The sequence below is a fragment of the Saccostrea echinata genome, unplaced genomic scaffold, assembly GCF_033153115.1.
Source record: "Saccostrea echinata isolate AGI-Se365-2 ecotype Australia unplaced genomic scaffold, CSIRO_AGI_Sech_v1 ptg000016l, whole genome shotgun sequence".
Taxonomy (NCBI): Eukaryota; Metazoa; Mollusca; class Bivalvia; order Ostreida; family Ostreidae; genus Saccostrea; species Saccostrea echinata.
In genome coordinates, this window is record NW_026889765.1 from 1,791,796 (window position 1) to 1,809,914 (window position 18,119).

Genomic DNA, 18,119 nt, shown 5'->3' on the forward strand with positions numbered 1-18,119 from the left:
TTTTGAAAGTTATAATGCTTTTATTAAACCTGACAACAGGTTCCACTATTGAGTTCTTCCTTTTTGATGATGATGTACACGTTACTGTTAAGGACAGGGGCAATTTTATACCCTACTGAAGACAGTTTGTTAACTGGGTCAGCTGTATCCGATAGTTTTACCTGTAAAGAATTTAAAAATACATAAAGAAAAATATTATCTTATAAGCACAAGAATTCTTAAAACGATAAACATGGAACACTGGGAAATTTAACAATATTCATTTTATTGGATGCTTTAGATAGAATGGCAAATGACTGCTTTGGTAGTAAGTAATGTCTGGTGAAAAATATACTTACCCTATATGAAAACAATTGTTTCTTATTTTCTATGTCCAAACAACTTTCCCTCTCAATATTTTTATCCTTTAACAGATCATCCATTATTTTTTTCTCCTATAAAAAATGCGACCTTGTTAAATTATCAAAACTTTTTGTAGCAAACCGAAACCTTCAAAACTCTTACTTAACATAAATCTACATCATGCACACGTTAACAGGCGAAGCTCGCCTGTCAGGAAATATATTCACCTTTAAAATGAAAATTTGCAAAAGGAAAAATAAATTTTCCAAAGGAAACTTTTTTAAAAAGTCTGGGGGATATTATCAAAATCCTATGAGATTTGACCATTTCCAACAGGAAGATTTTAATCTCATGCAGGAATGTAATTTCCTATGGGTGACAGAAAAAACCCACTAAGGAAAAGCATTCCTCTTTTAATTATCAATATTTCTATAGGATTTTTTTTCAGCAGGAAAACGCTATTTCCATCACTTAGAATGTTTTGCTTGCTATTTCGGGATAGATCGATCGAGATAACATCCTATATTTTATTCTAACTTTTAATTGAATAGAATGAAATACTTGTCTGAAAACGAGTGAATTGACAAATATTTTTCATTATGTTTTAAATACAAGTATTCTATTTTATTTCAGTACTGTAGTACTTGTAGGAGCTTTTTTAACACATGAAGTCGTTTCTCTTAACTTTTTCTTGAAATAAAAATGAAATCAATATATGAAGTTAAAATATCAATAATATCATGACCAAAAGACAAAAAAATACAAAATAATACTGTAACATTCTATTCAATATTTTCTGTGAATGTTCCTATAAATTAACTGAAAATTATAAACATTTTTACCTTTACTCCCAGGTGTTTCAGTTCAATATCTGGATTGTCCACCACAATCGAGAAGCTTGGGTATATAACAAGGAAACCGCTTATGTCAATCACCATACAGCTAACAATGTAAAATTTTGAGTATGGATAAATGTTATCAGAAAACTCAAAGTAATTGTGCAAATAAACACCTAAATACATCAACAAACCAATCAAAACATTCATTCTAAAGCCTTGTTATGTAAATTAAGCATCTTCAACATGATATGTCATGAACTTTCCTCCAATACTTAATATTTAAGGGGGAAAAAATTAAATGATCACGTTGTGATAAGAAGTTACCGTCACAAATAAAGTTTTAGCGGAAAATTTCATTTCGTACTTTCATTTATTTCAACATTTCTACTGCAGGTACCCTTTAAAACACGTTATTAACAAACCTGTATTCGTTATTCGCGCATTCTGGGTAGTTACTCAAAAACATCCTGCTGAAGTAGGGGTATGGATAATCAATGCACTGGACAACGTCAACGATATCATCTGCAGAATGCTGGCCATCGGCCCTTAAAATATAATATACTGGGGTTATTTTCCTGCCATTTTCTTACAGAAACATTGAGAATTATTTTTATTTTCATGATGAATTAATCATCTGATTACATTAAGTCTTAAGAAAAGTGTCTAACCTTCCTTCGTATATGGCTTTACACTGAGTGACCACAACCCCAGCTCCCCAGTTGTCCACGTAAGGGGTTATCACTACATACTTGCCTTTCTGAGCCACAGTTCTTCTCCACCTAGAAACATTATTCTCAAAATCACCCTTTTCTTTCATTGCACACAAAAACACTGAAGATTTTAGTACATATGTATATCTCGTGGGTTATACTTATTTTTGACTTACCAGGGCCTCGTGAAAGGGTCATAGTCCTTCCTGATTTCCACCGCAGGATAAACTCTGACATGACCATCTCTTGTTCCTAAGTAACGCCATATCACAAACTGTGACTGGTCTTGGTTTTGTCTCCAAAATTCTTCCGCTTTATAAGTAGCTTGAACACTGCTTTTTACGTTATCCTATTTAATAGAAATACCAGTATTCAACCTTTATTTTCAAATCCAATTTTCATCTATTTAATATATTTTCAATTGACCATTGATTTCTTTTAAAAATCGGAATAAATATTGAAATAATAGAATATTTATGGAATTGATTAAAATTATGTAAGCAGGAAATTTATTATAATTTGATTGTGACTTACTTTTAACTTCAATTCATTTTCGGTTTGCTGACTGTGAATACTGTTCAAATAATTGGAGTAGCCTACTACTGCTGCTTGTGTTTCTGTCTTATAGAGGTATTCGTAGGGTTTTTCAAAAGTATGAGGAGACAGCATTACCATTGACTTCTCTTACAACAGAAAAGAAGATGTGTTTGTGAAACACTTATGCCCCCGTATGGCAACTTATAGCGAAGGTTAAACTTTCTCAAATGCAATCAAATATATTGGTACCCAAAGTAAGGTCTTGTCCCGGGGAATATACCTGTGAAATATGAAAGTCCTAGCAAGGTTAAACTTTTTCAAAAGTAAGTTATACATCAAGGTCAAGGTCAAATGTTTTAAATTAATGGTGCCCAAGGAAAGGCCTTCTCACAGGAATTACACATGTGAAATATGGAAAATCCTAACACCAACCGTTCAAAAGATATGGCTATTTCAAAAGTAGGTCCAACTCCAAGGACAAGGTCAAAGGGTCAAAGTTTTTCGTATCCAAAAGAAGGTCTTGTCACAAGGATTACATATGTGAAGTATAAAAGCCCTAGCACCAATTGCTCAATAGATATGGCCAAGGTTAAAGTTTTCCAAAAATAGTTTAAACTCCAAGGTCAAAGTCAATGGGCTATAATTGTTGGTATCTAAAGGAAGGTCTTGTCACAAGTAATACACATAAGAAAAATTAAGCCCTAGTACTAACTGTTCAAAAGTAATGGAAAAGGTTGAAGTTTTTCAAAAGTACCGGGTACGTCAAACTCCAATGTCAAGGTCAAAGGGTCAGAGTGTTGTTGGTATCAAAAGGAAGGTCTTGTCACAAAGATTACACATCTGAAGTACGAAAGCCCTAGCACCAACTGTTTAAAAGTTATGGCCAAGGATAAAGTGAGGTAAAATTTTGTATAACTGGGTCAAACTCCAAGGTCAAAAGGTCAAATATGATGGTACCCAAAGAAAGGTCATCTCACAAGAAATGCACATGTGAAATATGAAAGGTATAGCTCTAACAATCAAAAGTTATGAGCAATGTGAAAGATTTTGCGGACAGATAAACAGACAGACGGACGGACAGTGCAAAAACTCTATACCCCCAAATCGAAATACGGGGGCATAAAACATATATCCATTTCTTTAGTAGTTATTTTGAAATCGAGAAAAGAAGAATCTGTAGTATTTCCCAAGAAAGAATGTTAAAAAATGATAGATAACTCATCTCCAGTATATTTAATACCTTTCGTGGCATATCTTTCATACTCTCTACATTTCTGTGTGTTTTGACTGTTCAGGTCTAGTCTGTGATAGTAGAATACCCCACTCCTTGATAACCCTTGCTGTCCTGGCTTCAATTGAGATTGCTGATCATTTTTTCCAAGTACAACACACAACGAAAAGTTTGTACCTGGAACCTTTAAAGATCAATAGTATTAGTTTTCAGAAGTAGAACATTGTTTCCATATATGAATTTTAAGGAAAGATTAGGAATTAGATGTATTTTGCCAGCAGAAATTCTCTAACATATATTATGTACATTGCATTTTTGCAGGTAAGAATTTTTTTTGAAGAACTCCTACATTAAATTTAATTCAAGAGATAACAACAACACACTTTTCTGCACTTGCTTAAGTTTATTGTTTTTATTACTTTTGTCCAACTATAGTCTGCTTCCACTGATCGGGCCTCTATCCCTTCGTATTCCAAAATTCCTCTAGATATAGTCCGGAAGTAGCTGAAACTGTTATTACCACTTTCACCCCTTAATGAAATAGTTAAATGCTCAAGTAAGTGTAAAGTCCTATATATTAACATCATATAAATGAAAGCAGTAAAGGAAACCTTTTTTAAAAATATATTTCCATGGATTCAAACGCAACAAAAACATTCACTGGTATTTCAAATGTGAAATGTGTGACAAATGTTGGTCATTTGATATTGAAAAATCACATAATATGTAAACTTCGTAAACTTGGAAATTATTCTGATTTTCGAACATTCAGCTGAAAACACTCAAAATACTTTTCTGACCCAGATTCGCTAGTTTCATTAGATTTTATTCCTTATTACATACGATAAACATAACAAAATAAGTAATGTCCAATAGCACATTATCAAAATTTGTTTTATTTCGAAATTATTTCAAATATTATACTTATTTGAAATTTCGACTTTAGGTGGTCCGATCCTCGGGTTCTGAAAATCAGGCATTGAATAATTGAAAATGCTCACAAAACTGCATATGAATTCTCAAAGTAATGTGAATTTACCCACGGCAATTGTTCAAACTTCATCATTAAAGTTAATGATATTATATAGGAAAAATTAGTAAATCTCAAATAAAATTTCAGGAAATGCGAATAAAGACACCTACTATGCATTTTCTAATTGGAAATTGATCAACAAAAACAATTTAGGATAGAAAAAACTATAGGTATCCAGTTATTTGAAGAAAATTGCATGATTTTTATACTTTTACAGTACTTTAGTTTCTTCTGTGTACTTCTATTATTTTATAATGCATAGTTTATAAAGTGTTTCCTATCATTGCAAAACACCATAAATCATTTCTAATTTCATATCATGTTAATTAGCATTAGTATATAAGGCTAAATTAAATGACAAGTTGATTTTTTTTAAATCTGTATTTTTAACATACCTTTACAGTATAAAAATATCAACGTTTTAAAAAACTGTTTATAAAACTTCAAAGAACCTTGAATCACATTGAGATGCATAAAATAAAAAATTGATGCAGGAAAAGATTTCATATTTAAGCTTCATTTTGAGACTTTTTGAATTAAATAATAAATTAAAGAGTTATCCTTCCTGGCTGAGGATCGGATATCCTTAAGGTTGTTCTCAATAAATAGATACAATCCACATTGGTTAATCTAAGTAACCCAAGAAATCTCTGTCTCTTTCTCTCTCTCTATTATGTCTTTTGTGAGTGTACATGACTGTCTGTGTGAAATTGAAATGCATTTGTCAATACCCTCGAAACCAGGATGCTCTTTTAACTTAAAAATCCCTAATTCATATTATTAAACATTTCTAGTTCTAACATTATTCTAAAGTTTAAAAGATTTTTTTCTGATACCTTTTCATTGACTCTATCATTGGTTTTGCATCGACACTTGGTTCCAGCACATGGATATCTATAGGATCTGGATCAATTGTGATGGCATTTGGTGTCGGTTGCAAGTAGTGGACCATAACACGGCCTTGTCCATCTATCATGAATGCATATGACAGTTCTCCTTGCTTGAAATTCGTGATATCAGACAGTAGTTCGTCTAACAGAATATCTGTACACGTGACTCCTCTCAATGACCCAGATGTCTCAACCGGTAGACAGAGAGAAGTTATCAAACCTTACAGGAATAAAAACACACATTCTCGTATGTATACGAAATACTTGTTTTCAGAGTAAATGGAATGTTTTCAATGACTTATTCCTTTCATTATGATTTTAATCAGATTATGAAGAATTAAATAAAATGAAAGAAAATTAACATTTGAATACAGAATTTGAAATGTCATGTTGAAAATCTTTACCTGTTTCCTTGGATCGTCCGTCTACGTATGGCACAGAAAATACGGGATTGCTACCCAGGTTGGTACTAGAAAGGTCTTTGTAATAAGACGCCATGTCAGAACGAAGTAAAGAATCATCTTTTACTTCCTTATAAGTCCCCTCCTGTCATTTAAAATCAACAAAATTACACCGAATTTAGCAGACATGCATTAAACAGATGTATGAAAATAATGTTGCAATGGTATATATAAGGTAAATTTTAAGGTAGTCTGTATTACCAACAAATATATTTTACTCGTTTAAATCTCTGCTCTATTTAGCATGGAACCTAGTGTAGCAATTTCATTAATAAGTATACGCATATCACGTACTAGAAACAAATTATTTAATAAAATGTCAAACAACTCTTTTTCACGCACATTCTAATGTATGTTCTTTGAATGTGGTTGCTATGAATATGTTACTTTTATTAAGACCATATACGAGGGCTGTTCGGAAATTATTGAGACATTTAATTTAACTCCATAAAGGACAGTGCTAAATTCATGAAAATTCGTCAAGTTCTGGTAAAATTATAAACATACATATGTCTATCGATCCGGAGCAGCATCGCTACGTCATTTAAACGTCACGTCAGCAGGAGATGTTTTCGCATATGAAAAGATCGGGAAGCGTTTACTCTTCTTTCTCTGTTATTACATATAACATTCCAAAAAACAAACTGTCTCTTTTCTTAAACGATTCTTTAAATTTTTTTTTCTTAGAAAAATGTGTGTTGCTACCCCAGTGTAAAATATACATGTGTCATATAGAGGTTGACTGAGCATCATGCAGTACCGATTTATGCTACGCGGGTCAATCCGTAATAATTGATGGTCGTCCGGAGCTTTTTTTTTTACTCTGTTTGAATTATTGGTAAGAAAAAAATATATGTCAATGAAAAAAACAAACCCTGAGACATGTTTTTTCTCATTGTTATTGTTTTAGCAGGTCTTTCAGTCTGGAAAAGAGTTCTCCATAGCGCTACACAAAATTTTACGTATGCTCGCTGCTCCGCCTTGACGTCAAATTCCATTGCCATTGTATATGCAAATTTTCCGTCCTTAACAGATTTCTTTACCGCGCTTAATTTTTTTTTTTATGATCGCCGAATTTCTCATCGAAATTCTAACAAACTTGCACAAAATGAAGTCAAAGAAAAATAGAAAAATTATATACATAAATTGAATTATTTTCGCTCTTACTATGGGTCCATCGGGGGTTTGAACGTTGGTGTTACGTATTTTCAAAATCTGATTTCGTGACTGCGCCGGGTACCCCTACCACTAACACAAAAATATTGCATTGAAAAGAAAAAATGAAATATTTGTAAAATATTTCTGGCTTTTATTAATTCTTAGTGTTTGTCAAATGTATGTGCAAATTTTCAACGAACGACGTTGATTAGAAAGAAAAATATAAACAATGTCTCAATAATTTCCGAACAGCCCTCGTGTTTTTCATTTAAATGAAGATAACATAAGAGGCATCATCCATGATAATTACTTTTACTGGTCCAAATGAACGATCATTAGTGACTTGTTTACTCATATTCTGCAAAACCTTTTTCCAATGATCACTCAAACCTAAAATAGAAAAACATAATTTTTGATTTCAATGTTACTTTAGCCTATAAATATTTTCAATATAAGCATGTATTGCAAAACGTCTAATAAACGTGTAATATTGAATGCTTACCACCTCCAAACGAATATGTAAGAATGGTAACTGAGTTATTCCGAGCCTCGTTTTCAGTTTTGATGACATCCACAGGGTCGTCACCGGCATTATCACCAGCCGCCAAAAACAAAATAACAGATTCTGAAACAGTAATAAAAACATAATGGCAAAAACTTAAGAAAATGTATACTTAATGAAATATTAAAAGATAATTTTCATCAAAACATTTTCAGAAAAAAATAACATACTAGTAATTTTCATTATCGGTATTTTTTGTTATAAAAAAGGATTGCTAATCTATAAGTGCATAATATATCTGAAACATTAATGATAATCGTCGAAGCTATAATTTTAGATCAGGATGATGATGTACATTAGAAATGGCGTAAAAAAGAATCCATGTCACCATTTTCCAAAAGAACTTACAAAGAACTCACGACTGGGACCAAAATACATGTATGTTTTTGCAAATCATTTTCTTTGAATTAATTTAAAATACAGATATTTTTAGAGAGCAATTCTAATCAAAAATATTAGGTAGGAAAGAAGTTAGAAAAGCTAAAATTATTTTAGTAGTAAGTTCTCTTGCCCTTAAATTCCTTATTTTCTATTCATTCCATTGGTATAAGGCAAAGTACTAATAGAATGAACAATTCACTGGGAATCAGGGATTAAACGTAACAATTTTAGCTATCCTTGACAATTTGCCTAAACCATACTGTAATTTTAATCAAATTGAATTTTTTTTCCATTCCTGCTTTTGGGGTATATAGAATTGAAATGTGATTAATCAAATTGTTTGAAAAAGACTTCTAATGGAATTCAAAGTTATTATCTGTATTTTGAGATTAGATCATGCAACGTTCTGCTTTTTACCTCTTTCACCTCCTTGTGTGCTGATGTCTTTAATATTGAAGTATGAGAAGGCAGCTTTAATTCCCTCGTCGTAGTGTGATTGTTTGCTTGATACCCAATCATTAGTGAAGCGTTTTAGTACCTCTTTGTTGGTAGTTGTTGCCTTTGCCAAATGGGTGCCATGACATGAGGTTGGCTTGATGACCTCTTCATTAAATGCTACTATTCCGATCTAAATTTGGTTAAAGCAACTTATTTTCAAAAAGTCCATTTGACACATGCAGGTTAATATTTTTCCAGAGTACATATCAATGATTGACTCATTTTATTTTCACTAATAATAAAACTTAAAATTTTGTAATGCCCCCCCCCCCTTTTCAAAATCGATCTTATCTACGACGTTTATGTTTTCTATGCACCTTAAATAAATTTAAAAATTCCAAACTCATACGACTAAAAATTCTTTTCATAACCCTGCGTCTAGCTCTCATTGCGTTTGGCTTTCGTAGCTAGGATTTCAGCAAATGTAAACAAGTTAGATGGCATTGATTGGTTAATACGTTTCATTTATTCATTGAATCATATAATAAAACAATTATTGCTGTTTTGAGGTCAATGCGATGATTTAGTTTCTTCGAAGTACAATATTCACATCGCCTTCGAGCTCGTGGAACATTGTACTCCTCAGGTAGCTAAATCATCATATTGACCTCAAAAACAGCAATAATTGTACGAGGGGTTATCAAAAAGTTTTTGAACTAGCGCCATAAAATTAAAACCGCTTTAGGTATATCAATGGGTTTTAAAACATTTACTTAGCATAATCTTTTCTATCTATTAAATAAAATATCAATCAAAAGTTTCATTTTTTAAATTAATTGTTAATGTTTTTGGAAGCAATGTTATGTCCAGGCGGCGGAACCTCAAATATGACGTTTTTTCTACCCGAGTGTAAATGAGAAAATCTCTTTTGATATAAACATTTGTCACAAAAAATCCCGTTAATTCAGGAATATAGTAGGACACAATTGTCCCGTAAAAAATGCAATTTTTACCCCATTCTGTAAGCTCTATGAAATTTTATCGTAAATTTTATATGGACTGTCCAAATAATTAGGGGCTTGAAAATCACGTCAAAAACGGAAAGGGTTTCTTTTTCCAACATTCTATTAAGTTTCACACCTGGAAAAACTGGTATAAACCAAGGTAATGTTTAAATGGGCTACAGAAAAATAAAATGCATCCCGAGTATTTTTTGCCCAAAAGATTCACTTGTTGATCAGAAATGAGAAACACTTGTCAGTGTTTGGTATTCGGTCATCGGACCAAAGGTCTTGAATTTTATTCCTCAAAACATTTTTTTGGTCTATAAAATGATTTTTAAAAAGTTTGGACTGGTATGCATGGGCGGATACAGGATTTGTGATTAGGGGGGCGTGGATAACTTTGTTCAGGCAAGGGGTCTGGGGGCCGCCTTAAGGCCCCCAGTGGGCCCAGGGGGCGAAGCCCCCGGAACCTCCTGGGTTTTCGTGAATTCTAAGAGTAAAACCAGGCACAAAAATAGTGGTATTGATTAGTTATGTACACTATGATATTTCACTTTTTAAAAAAACACACACACACATACAAACCCCAAAATACAACAAACAAACAAGATCAGATTTTAAAAATAGCATTTTCCTAGATATACAAGAAGTCACAAAAATCAGAATGTTTTTCAAAGTGCATTGTCACTTACGAGGGCTGGTGGTGAATACCTTTTATTGTTCAGATTACATTGTATTATATGTATTATTGGTCATGATATAAAATAAATGTGTTCGATTTACAAGATATGTGTGTTGGGTAACTTCTACCGCGCACACAGGGTATTTTTGATCGATGTGCAAATATAAACGAAATTATTCATGTCATCTCTAATTTAAAAATATATATATTAATTTAAATTATTCTGTTGTAAAACATAAAAGATTGTGAAAAAATGCTGACAAAAAACAGTAATTTTCAAAATGTACCTAATTTGAAGACAATAAGTGCACCAGGTGCCTAGAACTGATTTACCGATTTGTCAAGGCATGCCACAAATGTATACATATGCGCAGGCATCTAAACCGCATGTAAATAGAACAGATGATTTTTTCACTGTTAAAGAACTAGTTTCTACGAAGTATTCTTGTACATAATACTTATCCTAATAATTTTTTCATACGGACGGTGGTCATGATTTTTTTCTGGTAACAAATAGCAATGCGTCATTTTCATTGGTCGAACTGAGTTACCCGTTGACGCCGTATTCATGCATGGGTTACTTCGGCCGATTTCTGTTCAACTGATTTGCATTTTATTTGTAAAAACTAAATACTATAAATTAAAAAGGTATGAATTTAAGTTGTAAAATTAAACATAGTTGATAAATTTCACGCCAGGAATATCCACTGTGTCTTTCTATATATACAAGATATTTTCAGAGGTGATAAACTGATAATTCCCCGCAATGGTTTAAAAATACTCATCTTTAATTTTTCGGGCGATAAGGTTTCTTCTTGGATGTAATTTTCTAGTGAAGAAATAAATTTCTCCTATTATTATCGACATTGATTTGTATATGAAAAATGCATTTTCTTTCTGCATAAAATAGATGAGTGTTCACTATAATGGGTTATAAACAAATTATTTTAAGGTGTTTATGAACGGTCGAAATTAACCAGGTGGTCGAAGTTACACCATCCTAACCTATATCCTGACGTTAAATTCCATTTATATGGAAAGAATATGAGACGTGTGTAATGAAAAAAAAGTCTTGTATCTATGTAAGTAAATTACTGCATAGTTACACCATTTGATAAATAAATACATCAATCAGTGGACGGGTTTGTAACGTAGACCGTCTGATTTTAAATTCATGTATTTACCTTCGACCAGCCTTTATATATTCCAGTATTTTTCCTTGCATCATGATAGGAAATTGACAAGTGCAGTATACCCTTCAATCGAAATTGGCTCGACGTTTTCCGGTTTGAATAATTATGAGATAGCATAGCCTAGGGAATGCAAGGTTTTCAGACTTGATTTTTAAGAAAACCGATACTTGGTCATTAAATAAAATTACCATTTTTTAATTGACCATTAATTATAAAACCAAAGTATGGCATCATTAATATTAGTCATGTCATACTTTGAAAATTTTAGGGGGGGGGGGGGGCGTGCGCCCCCCACGCCCCCCCCTTAAATCCGCCAGTGGTATGTACAAACAAGGGCCTTAACGGTCACGTGAGTATGGTGAAACGATTTATAGATTAAAACAAAATATGCTGATAAATTAACCCCTCTGTTGCCCAAAGAAAAGAGAAATAGGATGGTCAGAGATCGGCAAAAATTTACTGCTCAGTAGCAAATATCAAAGTTGATCTATTTATTTGCCTGTACATGCACCCAATTGTCACTATCCCCACACAGACTAAACAAAACAATAATTCTTCAGTATGATTGTACATTAACAAACCCATTTCATTCCCTCCCACATTGGCCTTTCTTAGTCTTTGAAGATTATTTAATGTACAAAGGTAAGGTATTTTTGACCAATTTTTTTGTTTATCTATTATTTAAGACTACCTGATCATTAAAAAGTACGAAAATACTTTTTGTATTAAATGTTATAAAAGTTCTTGAATTGTTATTCAATTGGCCTTTTAAGTTACATTATTTACAGTGATTAATTATCCTAGGTGAATAGCAAAGGGGAATAACTTATTTCAGTAGAATAAAAATTAATAAATTGTCCAAGTGGTACAGAATTTCAAAATCTGGTAACACCCTTGCTTATTACAATTTATATACTCTGATTGCCTTCTACATATCCAGGAGCAGAGAAGATTTTCAAAGAAATACTAGTTGTAAAGTCCCCGATCCGGAAATTTTTCCGTTACAGGTTTGATTATTATGTATTTGCTTTTGTTTCCGCCCGAGCAGATTGTTTCAATTTAACATGTCCTTGTACTTGGTAAAGCCTCACAGGAGTAAGTAATTATCTAATTCATAAAATTTCAAGAAAGATAATGTTTAGAACACATTTGAATTGTTTTATAAATACCAATGATGCTGCTAAATTTAAATGTTTAAATAATATTTTAGTAAAATGTCAGTCTGTTCAGTGAAGTCATGTACAAGAAACTATTGTTAATGTCAATTATTATGTTTTTGGTAAATCTAGATGATATATATGTCATTTGTTTATGTTCTTTTTGAATTGTTTATAGTTTTTTACCCTCTTCACGAGGTGGAATGTCGCTTCCAATAAACTCAAACTGGAAACATTACACTAGTAATCCAATTTCACTACAAATTCCACATAGCTCAACCCTAATACCAGTGCTCCTGGCCCAGGGGCCAAGAAATTCACAAGATTGAAAGAGGCATCCTTGCTCACAGAAATAATGCAGTTTTACTAATAATTCAAAAGAGGCTCACCCTAACACCAAAGTGATGACCCAGGGGTTATGAATTTCAAATTGTTTTGAAAAGGCATTCCTATTCATCATAACCATGGGCAAGGACCGTGAAATTCACAATTTTGGTTTCCTTTCACTCATAAATGTTCTTTGCCAAAATTTGTTGAAATTGGTTCAGTGGTTCCAGAGAAGCTGAAAATGTTCAAATGTTTAGGCATGACGATATACAAAAACAGATAACAATAGCTAATAACTTAGCAAACTCAGAAATTAACGTAAACCCATTCTTAGTTTCTCTGATTATGCACTGAGGATATGTCCTGGAATGTTATGAAATACTAAGAACAAGGTATTATATGAATACATGAACTCTTCAGACAGTTTATCAAGAATAATTTACCCTGTCGTTTGGATTCAATGTGTCAATGACGTATTGCACTGCCTCGCGTGCCACACTTAGAAGTGTCCTAGATTCGTAGCTACTGCGTCCGGTCGTAATCCCAGAAGTGTCCACTGCTACTACAACGTCTTTGGGTTTGTTTGTTGCCGAGGCTACATAATATGGCCTGTGAAGAAATCACATTTATTTCAAAGTATGTAATTTGGTTTTCATCTGAAGGGATGAATACTCTATCATAAGGTCGTACCTAAAGGGACAGCGGGGTTGAGAGTGGGAGGACACAAGTGTATGTGCAACAACATCCAATCTTGTTTGGTGAACTATTTTTAAAACAACTTTAAAATTATTGTCCTCCAATTTCACAAAAGCGAGGGGACATTAAATATCATTTAACTGTCAGTCTGTCACAAAAATTTTAACCTTAGTCATAACTTTTGAATGAGGAAAGATAGGGCTTTCATATTTCACATGTACATTGACTGTGACAAGACCTTCCCAAATAAGCTATGATTTTTGACCCCGAGAACTTGACCTTGAAGTTTGACCTAATTTTCTACATTTTTTACATTGAAGATAACTTTTGAATGAGAAAAGATAGGACATTCATATTTGACAAAATTATTATGCATTATCCGTCACAAGATGTTTTCGAGCTTGCCATGATTTTTTATCCTGTGTCCTTGACCTTGAAGTTTGACCTATTAAGAATTCATTGCTGCTTACTTTTGAAAGAGAGAAAATAGGGTATCATATTTTACATGAGAAGACGTTCCAAATGTACTATTATTTTCAACATCATATCCTTGACTTTGAACTCTGAGCTCATTTTCAAAATTATTCTCAATGATGATAACTTTTGAATGGTAGGGCATTCATATTTGACATGTGTATTATCTGTAACAAAATATTTCCAAACGTGCTATGACTTTTGACCCCGTTACGTTGACCTTGAAGTTTGACCTAATTTTTTAAAAAAGAAAGTATCATTGCTGCTTTTTTTTTTTTTTGAAGAAAAGATATTGCATTCATATTGTACATGTGTATAACTTGTGCCAAGACGTTTCCAAATGTTATATTATTTTCAACATCATATGCTTGACCTTGAATTCACCTAATTTAAAAAAGTATTTATTGAATGACTAGAAAAGATAGGTCGTTTTTATTTGACATGTGCATTACCTGAGACAAAACCTTTCCAAATATTCCTTTGATTTTTGACCTCTTGACTTTGACCTTGATGTTTAACGTAATTTTCAAAAACTTTAACATTTCTGGGGTGCGTTCAACAACGTAGCTGCTATATAAAGTCACGTTCTTGAGCGGAGAGCTAGCATAGCCGCTTCGTAAGGAGAGCTAGCATAAATATTTAATGCTATGTACCAAATCCAAGATGACCTTCTTAGTTACAACTTTACAGCACACAAGATTTTCATAAAACGGAAAATTATTTTCTACATCTTAGCGAATTAAATGTTAATTTACATATATATCTTCGCTTGAAATAAACTCTTTTGGTTCCATAAATAAGTTTTTATCCCAAACCAGACTTAGCAGGTAGGCTAGCTGTCCGTTCAATAGAGATAGATATCTATCACCTAGGTTAGCCACTACGATCTTGATAATTTTTGAATGAGAGACGCTGTTTTTAATTTGACATGTGCATGGACTATTTCAAGAACTTTCCAAATGGACTTTGGTTTTTGACCTCGTGACCAAGACTCCAGAAGAGACGGGACTTTCGTATTTTTTTTCACATGTGCATAACTTGTTACGAGACCTTTCGGATTGTATTTATTTATTTGACCTTGTTCTTGAAGTTCGATGATTTTTTTTTTACCTTTTTCCTAACTTTATTCATTCAAAACTTTACATCTTTTTTGTATAATTGACAGACAAGACAGGACACACAAACAAGACAGTAACAATATGCCATTAACAATTGCATCTCAGTCACTGAGAAGTCGAAAGCGGGGGGGGGGGGCATAATTCTTTGAATTTGCTTGTTGCTTCTCAACTAGTATGGTTTTTTTTTTCAGGTTATTTGTTCTAGTATTTTTGATGGATTGAAATCATCCCAACCTTTTTAGTCAGCTTTGTTTCAGCTTTTTCTTTTAATTGGCTTTGTTTTACCAGCGGTTTGGTAAAAATCATACATGTTTGTTCAACCTTACAATCTTGTGCAGTTGTTCGTAGATTTTCCTTTACACGCAAAAACATAAATAAACAAATACGCAAGGAAGTATCACATCACTGAAGAGGAAGAACGGTATTGTTGGAAACAGTTTACGGAAATAATGAACCTTGACTGAAATTTAAGGTGTCAGGTAAAAAATATTATCTAAAACAATAATCATTTGAAATGAACAAAGAATGAGGAATAAAAAAAAATATACGTACTGATATGCAGAAGGCCTAGTGTATACTTTCCTTTTTAAAACAGCTAGACAGAATTTCAACGATATCTATATAACTTTTGAGAGAGGCTTCAAGTAAGCTTAGTCTTTATCTTGTTCCAATTCGAGGAATCTGTATATTAATTATTTTTTTTATGGAATCTAAACTAAAATGATTAACTTTATGATTAATGATATACTTGAAGATTTTACTTATAGTTGTGTTATGATTTGACCGGAAGGCAGTAAATAGAAAACTTAAGAATAAAATACTGTTACAATCTGACAGTAAACATGAGAAACGTACCGAAATCTTGGATCGTATGAAAAACAGTTGGGACTAAAACCATGAGAGGGATAGATTAGGAATGTTCCATCACTTCCGCCGAAGTACTGCCAGAGAATATTAGGATTCCGCTCATAGTTCTTTTTCATAACGGTTTCAATATCTTTGTTTGGGTAATGGTCAGATGTTGTGGACTTTGATATACATGCACTGCTTTCGGAAACCTGGGTTAAAAGATAAAAACAATATTATGCCTTTAATCAATTTTTGAACATTTCCTGGGTGGATGGTATTGAGAAAATGTAATACGAACTACTTTATCAAAGTAAAAATGGCTGTCAGAACATTCAGAAATACTCAACATACCTGATGGAATACAGTCAAACCTCGTTATCACGAAGTCTATGGCCGAAGAAAAACTTCGAGATGTTGGAGGGTTCGAGATATTGAAGGTAAAGAAAAAGAGCTTGGGACGTCCAAATTACTTGGACATATCCATGGTATTCGAGTTATTCGAGATGCCGAAGTTCAACTGTATTTTGAATTAAATTTTGATCGCACATGGATCGGATATAAAATTTCAAGATTGAAAGACATTTCTCTTAAGCTTAATTTGGGATACTGTGTCACAATAATGCCCTCATTGAAAAATAAATCCGTATATGATCAATCCCTTAATGATGACCCAATTAAGCCAGAAGAAGACATGCATTCATCAAAATCTAGCTCAGTCATACTAATTAATAAATTATTGCTCAATGAAGTAAAAACAGCTAATTTTCTATCATATTTTTGAACCATTATGACTTAACACTAACAAGATACATAGCATAATGATTTGAAGATCTTGAATTTAATATATATATACATGTATTTACCTGCAAATCAAATGTACAAAGTGAAACTCCCTTGTTATTGAAAGATGTTTAAAGTTATTTTTCCGATAAATTACCATCTTTAACGGGATACCGGTATGAGGATTGCAGCATTACAGAGAGAGAAAAAAAAAACAGCGTTTGCTAGTTATGTAAGCTTTCTCTGCAATAATTCTGACCGTTAAAGACCCAAATACATGTAACACATTAAAAAAGAAATTTTATTAGTTGTATTCATATAAATTTTAAATAATTCCTGTAAAGTGAAAAACGTATTATCATTCCGTAGGTTGAACCATGAAAAGTTGTCCTTTAACACGTCTTCCAAATGGAGTTACAAACCTGATCTAGCTAGTTAATAAGTTAGTTGTTATTATTACTACAGATGTATCCTTACGAAACACAGGAGAAAATATCAGTGTATGTAAATGTGAAGATATGAAGCCATCAGTTGAATCTCAATGCAAATCAGCCTAATAAAATACATTTACCTTTGTTCTGAACTTAGGGTTGTAATTGCCAGTTATTTTGCAGCATTGAGGGAAAATCTCCAAATCAGATGAAGAGAAATGTTCGTATTGGTCCTCTATTGCACGTTTTACATTCTGAAGTTGGTTTGTCAATGTTTCGAACATTTTTCCTAAATTACTGGCCATCTGGAAAAGTGAAATTGGGATTATTTATGTAAGCTCTTCTTAAAAAATATCTTTTAATGAAAATATTAAAATCAATTGAAATTCAATTTGAAATGATTTATACACGTAAAACACAAAGTCCTGAAAAGAAAAAGGTATACTCCCACAAGTTTGTTTTGATTTAATACTACCTACTCAAAGTTGTGCATTTAAATAAGAATATGTATAGCAAAATTTAACACTGTAGTGCAGCATTAATGTCACCAGAATAGACCATAACAAACTGGCTTTAATACGTTTTTTAAATTATCATTCCATGTCTGCAGTAGTGGAATAAAATGTGTGAATAATTTAAATGTAGATTACTTTACACTGCACGTCACCCAGTTACCCATTTTCTTACCTTATGCGCAATCTCTGTGCCTGTATCTGTTGGTTTATCATATATCAGGCTATCATAGTATTCCTATTAATACAAAATTGCTACACAAATGAAATTATTCTTTGATTCTTTAAACTTGCTGAAGTTAAATGCCATTTTA

General features: G+C 32.6%; 1 protein-coding gene across 1 annotated transcript in view; it reads right to left on the reverse strand.

The window, feature by feature from the left end:
- Positions 1 to 18,119, reverse strand: part of LOC133188722 (uncharacterized) — a 65,469-nt gene that overhangs the window by 47,173 nt on the left and 177 nt on the right. The window contains exons 2-19 of the mRNA XM_061324218.1: positions 17,981 to 18,043; positions 17,434 to 17,598; positions 16,089 to 16,291; positions 13,389 to 13,554; positions 8,562 to 8,772; positions 7,704 to 7,826; positions 7,512 to 7,591; positions 5,987 to 6,128; positions 5,529 to 5,802; positions 4,079 to 4,190; positions 3,669 to 3,843; positions 2,426 to 2,574; positions 2,068 to 2,240; positions 1,850 to 1,960; positions 1,604 to 1,726; positions 1,185 to 1,284; positions 339 to 434; positions 30 to 161 (exon numbers count right to left, since the gene is read on the reverse strand). Coding sequence (XP_061180202.1) covers positions 30 to 161; positions 339 to 434; positions 1,185 to 1,284; positions 1,604 to 1,726; positions 1,850 to 1,960; positions 2,068 to 2,240; positions 2,426 to 2,574; positions 3,669 to 3,843; positions 4,079 to 4,190; positions 5,529 to 5,802; positions 5,987 to 6,128; positions 7,512 to 7,591; positions 7,704 to 7,826; positions 8,562 to 8,772; positions 13,389 to 13,554; positions 16,089 to 16,291; positions 17,434 to 17,598; positions 17,981 to 18,043 — 2,598 coding nt within the window. The remainder of the gene's footprint in view (positions 1 to 29; positions 162 to 338; positions 435 to 1,184; positions 1,285 to 1,603; positions 1,727 to 1,849; positions 1,961 to 2,067; positions 2,241 to 2,425; positions 2,575 to 3,668; positions 3,844 to 4,078; positions 4,191 to 5,528; positions 5,803 to 5,986; positions 6,129 to 7,511; positions 7,592 to 7,703; positions 7,827 to 8,561; positions 8,773 to 13,388; positions 13,555 to 16,088; positions 16,292 to 17,433; positions 17,599 to 17,980; positions 18,044 to 18,119) is intronic.